This window comes from Tachysurus vachellii, chromosome 2 (genome assembly GCF_030014155.1).
Source record: "Tachysurus vachellii isolate PV-2020 chromosome 2, HZAU_Pvac_v1, whole genome shotgun sequence".
Taxonomy (NCBI): domain Eukaryota; kingdom Metazoa; phylum Chordata; class Actinopteri; order Siluriformes; family Bagridae; genus Tachysurus; species Tachysurus vachellii.
In genome coordinates this window covers 20,750,329-20,758,111 of record NC_083461.1, presented here as the reverse complement: position 1 = coordinate 20,758,111, position 7,783 = coordinate 20,750,329, and the positions used below count along the sequence as shown (strand labels likewise).

The following is a 7,783-nucleotide window of genomic DNA, read 5'->3' as shown; positions in this document are numbered from 1 at the left end:
CATACCATTGTCGTCGTGTTTGTTATCAGCTCAGTCTCAAATCAAAAACTTTTTTAAAATGAGTATTTATTAATGTAGAAAGAAAACTGCAGTATTAAAACCTGTTTGTGTGAGTGCTCTACATTTTTTTTACATGATAATCTAGTAATATTACATAACGTTTCGATTTGGGACACACCTCAACTCAATTGTATCGATAAGTGTTTTGTTGTGAAGAACAAATTAAAGAGGCAGATCTTTTTTTTTCCAACCAGTTTTATGTCATTTCATCTGTGCACAATTTACATGAGTGTAAATTCATGTTTTCGACATTTTCGTTTCATGAAAAACTGCATCATCTTCATCAACACAATCAGTCTGAAATAAAGCAACTCTCTCTCTGTATCCCCCTTCTGCATTTTCTCTACCGGCCATAAAAAGAGGAAAAAGAAATCAGTGAAGAAATACACCTACACTCCAAGTCCATGTATTTTTACTTCCACAATCATTCCTGGGTTCATATATATATATATATATATATATATATATATATATATATATATATATATATATATATATATACGTATATGTGTATATATATACACATATACGTATATATATACACATATATACACACATATATATATATATATATATATATGTGTGTGTATATATATATATGTATATTTTTTTTTTTTTTTGTAAAAAAAAAAAAAAGAAAAAAAAAGAAAGAAAAAGAAAAAAAGGCCTTTTGGAAACTAGGCCAAGTCCATCGTTTATTCATCGTGGTGAAGTCCAGGCCTGAGATGTTGGAGGAAAAAAAAAGAAAAAAAAAGTCCACACAAGTTCTGAGTTCTTCGCTCTTGTTCACGTTTACGTGTCTGTAAAATGTTCTCTCTACCGAACGTCTGATGAGTCTTTACAGCAGCGGAGAGAGGCAAGTGATGCGGCGGACGACCGAGCCCCTGCAGCACTGAGCAGGCGGGGCTAAGAGGAAGAGGAGGATATTGTCTGTCTCTGTGTGAGTGTCAGGGTGACTGCGTGGATGGGCTGCTATGGGCAGAGCTAGGCGTGGGTGAGGGACTGCAGCTGCCTGAAGGAGCGGGGTTTGACCGTGCATTAGCTCCACTCCCTGTGCTCTCCAACCCCTCTGAATTCTCCAGCATCTCCTGGATGAGAGGAGGCATTGAGCCAGGGATCTCCATCTTCAGTGTGATCACTCGCTCTGCCCCTGAAAGGGAGAAGTAGGGAGAAATAGGACATTTAGTAAACAAAGTTGTGTTATAAAGCTGGTATCTTGTTTAGACCAGAATATATTTAAACATTAAACAAGCTGCTAAACCCAGAAAGCTTAAAACAAACAAACAAAAAAGTGTGTTTGTGTGTGATTGTGAGAGAGAGACTCACCCTTGGCACTGATGCTCCGCAGGTCTGTGATCTTCATCAGCATCTTGGGGAACATGTGGGGTTTGTGTGGCCTCCTCTTCCTCACATACAGCTTCAGTGCCTCCAACAGTGGCTCCTGCAGCACGTCCACCTTATCGGCTTCTTCCAGATCCTGACGATCTGCTTACACACATGCACACAAACACACATTAAACTACAGGGATTTTGTTTGATGCAGTGTATTCCTAAAAAGCAGTTCACCGTGTTGCCACTAGGTGGTGCTGAGAGTCCATGATTATTTTATTTGTCAGCATGTGGGTGGATACTGAAATGTAGGTTGCAGTATAAATAGCTAAATTTAAAAAAAGGAGTAACACTGAGCTATAATATACATAGTTATAATAAAACAATAATGGAACAGAAATACTTTAGTAAATTTGTAAAAACAAATAAAATATGATCATAATCCTCTAGTATACTATAGTAACGGTATAAAAATACTATACTAGTACTACTACAAATAAAAACTAACAATAAAAATATATTATTTTCTTATTTGATCTCTTTATCTAACAATAAGTATGAAACAAGGAAATAAAGCTAAAGTAGCTACAGTAAGATAGACACTGTGTGTCTGTGGTTCTCACCCCCACACAACAGGCAGATGGCGCTGAGCAGGCCCGTCTCTGCGTCGTCCATCTCGAGGGGCAGCAGCTGGTTGGCGAAGGCGAACACCAGGTCCGTGAGTGGTCCGAAGCCGGCATTGTGCATCTGCGTGCGGTTCAGCGTCAACCCGTCTGAGAAAGTCATGGTGTCCTGCTCAGGTGTGTAGCGTGTGCAGATACGCAGAATCTATAAACAAAAGGAGTAGCTTTAGCAACAAAACAAGGCTGACACTAAACACAACTACTCTCTGTGTGTGTCTTTCTCACCAGAATGTCGAGGCAGGCGGCTTTGAGCAGTGTGATCTGGTCAGCAATGGAGAGCGTGGTGAAGCCGGGAAGTTGCTTAGCAAACTCCACCGTCTTGATGATGCACTTGGTGGACAGCTCGCTGAATTTATCCCACAGATCAACGTCCAGTGAGACGCGTCTCTCCGAGCTGTTACTCTGTAAACATACACACACACACAGCTTAGAACAATGATGTCGGAATACTTTACCGTTGACGGTTTCCGTGGGCTGTAGCAGACATCTATCACAATTCCAGGATTCAACAGCATTGTGTAGTACATAGTTGCTGTTTTTTCTCACTCTTACTTAAAGCTAAACTTTCAGTACTACTGTATGAAAAACACCGCTAAGTTAATTTATCTCTCGTACACACACACACACACACACACCGTGGTATATTTGCCAAGCTGACAGAGTGAAGGGAATGTGTCCTGGTGAGCTTTCCTCACAGACTCGATCATTAGCTCTGTGTCAGCGCTCAGCACACCGCTCTCCACACACTCCACCTTCTTCTCCTCCTTCTTCTTCTTGTTCCTGTCATTCCGCACCGCTACAGAGAAAAAGGACGATGTTAGCCTTAATTCCTCGTCACAAGTCCTGTCACTTATTTATGTCAACAAGCTAAAAGATTTAATCAATCATTAAATAATAATGAATGTGTCTGAATGTTCCTCTCAAAAACATCCCCTCAAAAATCACTTTATTCGGTTTATGTTAGCAAGCTAATGGTTTAGCACAGAACTAAAACGAACTGTTTTTAAGATGAACTAAAACTCCTATCAGCAAAATGGACACCAGCTTCTGTCAGCTAGCTAGCTAGCTAACTATCCTTCAGGGTTCCCGCGGGGTCTTAAAAAGTCTTAAAAACATTGAATTTATTAATTTGGAAATAATACCTTACAAAGTCTTTAAAAAGTCTTGAATTTTGATGTCTGGGTCTTAAAAATTGTGCTGTATGTAACTTCTCCATATTGTAATTTTCGTCAAAGTTTCTTTGTCAACCACGATTATTTTGATTAAATGACGTAGTATAAAAGAGTGGCGGAACCAATAATTGAGAATGCAACGCAGCCCCGGGTCACCGTACAAAATACTGCGAACACGTAATGCCTTCAGTAAAGGAAGATCACGCGCTACGACACCACAGCCATAGACTACAACACAACACAACAAGCAAAGGAGAAGCGCGAGAAATCAATGAAAATCTCAGCATTCCACAGGAAAGGTTGACTGACGCACGCAGTTATATTTTTAAAGTTTGTTTTTACGTTAGCTAGCTACCAATTTCATTCTGAGGTTATGGGAAAATGTAAATTTAATGAAGCGTGGCTGGATGATAAAAAAAAACCAAAAACTCTTTTCGTCATTGGTTAAAACCAGTGGACAACAACGTTTTTGAGGCCTTTTGCACCATATGCAAAAAAAGGGTTCAGCTAGGTACAATGGGAATGAAGGCATTAGAGTCTCATGCCAAGTCGTCCAAGCACATAAACGCTCTCAATGGACAAAAACAAACTCCTTCCATCAGGGTCTGGCTAGGGATGCGGACAGGCTGGCTGAGGAGGCTGAAAGGAAGGCAGGAAGCAAGATGGCTGACCTGATCTCCAGCCATAAGCTGGAGCCATAAGGAGAGGCCATAAGGAGAAGTTGACCGAACTGGCTGTCCTTGATAAAGACATTGCTGCCCTGAGTGAAGAGCTAAGGAGTTGACTGTGTTTCTTAATTTAATTTACTTTATTGTTGAGTTCTGATTTTCGATGTTTATTGTTCAGGGGTCTCTCAGTTCCCCATGTTCCCAGCATGGAAAAAGTAGCTAGCTCATGTTAAAAAACAACTTAACATTGTTCGGCAAACTTTCTTGTGGCCTACTGAAATGTTTTTATTTTTCACACTGCTTGGCTTATCTTTTACCCATTCCACATTTGAAAAATAAATGAACACAAGTTCAAGGATTTTGTTTTTCTTTGCTGGTAGGGACGTGAAATAGGTATTAATTTTTTATATAAATGGTCTTAAAAAGGTCTTAAAAAGACTTGAATTTAACTTGAAGAAACCTGTAGGAACCCTGTCCTTTTTCTTTCAAAATAACATTTTCTCTTATGGACATACGTTAAAAATCTTCTTAAAAAATCCTCTCAGAAATCCTTTCACTTTACCTACCTAGCATTAAACAATTATGATTTTTTTAAAAAGATGAGGTAAATATATTCTTTGTAAATATATTCAGAAATCCTGTCAGGTTTGCCATTGTTAACTTAAGATCTTTAAGATTTCATTGTCATATGCACAGTAAGGAAACAAGTTTCCCAGTACAATCAAATTCTTTCTTTGCTGTCCACAGTGAGTGCCCGACAAGTACAAAAAAATGAATAAATGTTTTGACATTGTGAAAAAAACTTGTGTTTAACAGTCAATGAACATCAACCTTGTTTGAATGTAAATAATAACTACCCTCAGAAATAATGTCACTTTAGCTAGCTACCTAGCTGCTATCACTGGCAAATGATTAATCAAACGAAACATTTAATTTTGTTTAATTACAAAAGTTTAAACTAGTTAAAACAGCCCTCCCAGAATCAAGTCACCTTTGCTCAGCCTAGCTAGCTGTTTAGAACTAAATGACCGAACTTTACGAAATCTAAATAAAATATATCAAATCTGTCTCAGGTATCCTGTCACTTCAGATCTCACATCAGAAAGCTGATGTGAGAAAAAACGAGCTAGCTAGCTAGCTGTCTAGGATAAAATAATTATAAATAAAGTATAATTTCTTTTGTCCCATCCCCTCAGTTCATGCTCGCTATGTTCAGCATTGAATGAATGAACATGAATTTTGAAATAACACAAAATCCCTCAGAAATCTAGCTCATTTAGCTAGCGAGGTGTCTAGTATTTGGCTCAGAAACCTTCTTGCTTTAGCTCACATTCGCTAGCTGACTGACTAGCATGAAATAATTATGAACCCTTTTTAGAATATGAGCAAAAAAATCCTCTCAGAAATCCTCACAGCTGTTTTTTTAAGGTTAGTGGCTAGACATGTCATATGTTACTTGATTCTGTGATTTATCACCATTGTGTGTGAGCATTATTCGCCACACATATAGCTACACAAATCTGCAACTGCCTCATGCTGCTTGTCGTTCCATTATTCTTTTTGTAATCTCAGTGAACGTTAATGCTCTGTTTCTCTCTCCCTCTCTCCCTCCATCTTTGTGCCTCTGGAGAGGTGAAATTAATTCCTAAATAAAAGCGGGCCGTGCTTAACAGTGCCACGTTAGCCGCACTGACAGATCGGTGCGCTGCACACACACGGTTTAATGAAGCCATTAAAGAACTATTAGCATGCTCGCTTCATCAGTCACACAAAAGATCCTGCAGGGGAAGTGTGAGTGTGTGTGTTGTTCTCATCTTGGCATTCACTAGGTAAACCTTCACTGAGAACTAAAGCAATGAGAAAGAGGAAGGTGAGTTTAAAGTTGCCTTATTATAAAGACCAGGTACACGGCTACCTTTTGGATTGAAAAAAATTATGAAAGGGAAAAATTTCTGGTGCACAGTGAACATAATGTACCGTACCCTAAAGAAGATCTAAAATATATAAATATTTTGTGTATGTATGTGTGAACACGTTGTTATTGGGACAGTTATTAAATACCTACATTATGAGGATGTAAACGGGGAATATGGGGAATTTTTGCTTCCATAACTGAATACACAATCATTGGGAATATGATGCAGGGTTTGTGTTACTTTGTAAGCAATGTTACTGGTACCAGATAAATACCTACATTGTGGGGACTTGAGGTTTTACTGGGGTGGGGGTGGGGATGGGGGGAACCTAAAATTAACCAAATAACTAAAGAATTCATTCGATCGATATATTATATATATATATATATATATATATATATATATATATATATATATATATATATATATATATATATATATATATATATATATTTGAAAAATAAATGGTTGCATCCTGGTTGGAATTCTACATCTTTATCTTGTGCTACAAATTCATAATGATGGAGGTTCTCTACAGCAGAAGGTCTTCGTAAATGGGTGTGTGTCTCTTGCGGCTGTAATTCAGGGGGAGAAAATTAAACCGCTGGCAGCTCGTCTGTCACGTGCATGAAATTCAACGGAAAGATAAAAATGTCCATGTTCCTCTCCTCTTCCTCTTTTCAGCATCATCCCGCCGGGAGATGAGCTCCAGCTATAATGGAACTGAGGGAGTGTGTGAGAGGAACAGGAAACTGATGTGTTTGTGCATCATTTAAACTGGTGTGTAAACTGTCTGACTGCTGATGTAATCGTGTTTAAAATATCAGCTTCCTTTCTAGCATAACCTTTTGCATTTTAACGGTGACTGCAGACCACAAGCTGAACCTTTATATTGGTTTGGAAAAAACAAATCGTTGTCCATTCTTTCAAATAACAGACACCTAATTTTCTGTCACTTAAAAACATCAATTCTTATCGATTCTATTCATAACGGAACTTCACTAATTTCATGGTTTATCTTCTCGGAGTCAGAAATTTGTGATTCATAATGGGAAACACCTGCAAAAACTCAATTAGACAACAATATTTGTTATTATTTCATCCATAACAGAAAATGAGAAGTGACAATTTACTAATCTTTGTGAACCTTTATAGTCATGTTTAATTATGTGACTCACTATGACATCACTCGCTAGTAAGACAGAGCTTTCTGGAAATTAGGTCCTTGACAAAGGTGTGCAGGCATTTTTAACAAGCCTGTAATTACAATGATTTTAATATGAATGGAATGCACTGTACATCTCTACAATGACACACAGACACACAAAACACGCACGCACAAATTCTGAGTGTCCACTAGATGGTGAGTGTGTGCAGCTTCAGCTCACTGCTGTAGATTCAGTAATCTGGCAATGATGGATCACCCTATTCACTTCTAAAGAGTGCTGGACACACACACATCTGCGAGTGTATAATAGAAAAGAATAGGATAAACTGCTGTGAGGTCGTTCTCTCGCCTCTCCCAATTAACTTCTCAAGTCTGACACTAGTAGACAGAATTGAAAGAATGTGTGATCACACAGCCACAGGGAAAACCCTGATGTGTGTGTGGGTGTGTTTTAGTGTACGCCACCATGGAAACACATTCTGACAAAAAATATGTGGTATATAGCACGCACACACAAACAAACACACAAACACGGTGCAATCATAATGCTGAAACACGCAAGTTAGCACATCAAGTGGAAATTTCTGCATTTTGATTCTTGCTAGTATAAATGCAAAATAAATAGTTTTTATAAGATATGTTCAAGGTGTATATACGGCCGTTCATAGCAAGCGTAGCATCATGACACTGAGCAGCACTCCGGGGCTTTTAGTGCTCATCTGTAATACAAAACGTTAATATTTACATTGACATCAATCCCATTACAATAAATTCTTCAGTCAGGTTA

The 7,783-nt window shown here is 38.3% G+C and overlaps 1 protein-coding gene across 5 annotated transcripts in view; it reads right to left on the bottom strand.

The window, feature by feature from the left end:
• Positions 1–708: 708 nt before the first annotated feature.
• The window catches only part of LOC132841172 (retinoic acid receptor alpha), an 83,627-nt gene continuing 76,552 nt past the window's right edge, over positions 709–7,783 (bottom strand). For 4 of the 5 annotated variants that reach the window (XM_060863427.1, XM_060863417.1, XM_060863436.1 and 1 more), the window contains 5 exons: positions 2,708–2,868; positions 2,298–2,474; positions 2,013–2,217; positions 1,387–1,545; positions 709–1,210 (listed from right to left, as the gene is read on the bottom strand). In XM_060863427.1, the coding sequence (XP_060719410.1) occupies positions 1,008–1,210; positions 1,387–1,545; positions 2,013–2,217; positions 2,298–2,474; positions 2,708–2,868 (905 nt within the window). In that variant the 3' untranslated portion in view covers positions 709–1,007. The remainder of the gene's footprint in view (positions 1,211–1,386; positions 1,546–2,012; positions 2,218–2,297; positions 2,475–2,707; positions 2,869–7,783) is intronic. The other variant, XM_060863452.1, reaches the window with a different exon arrangement.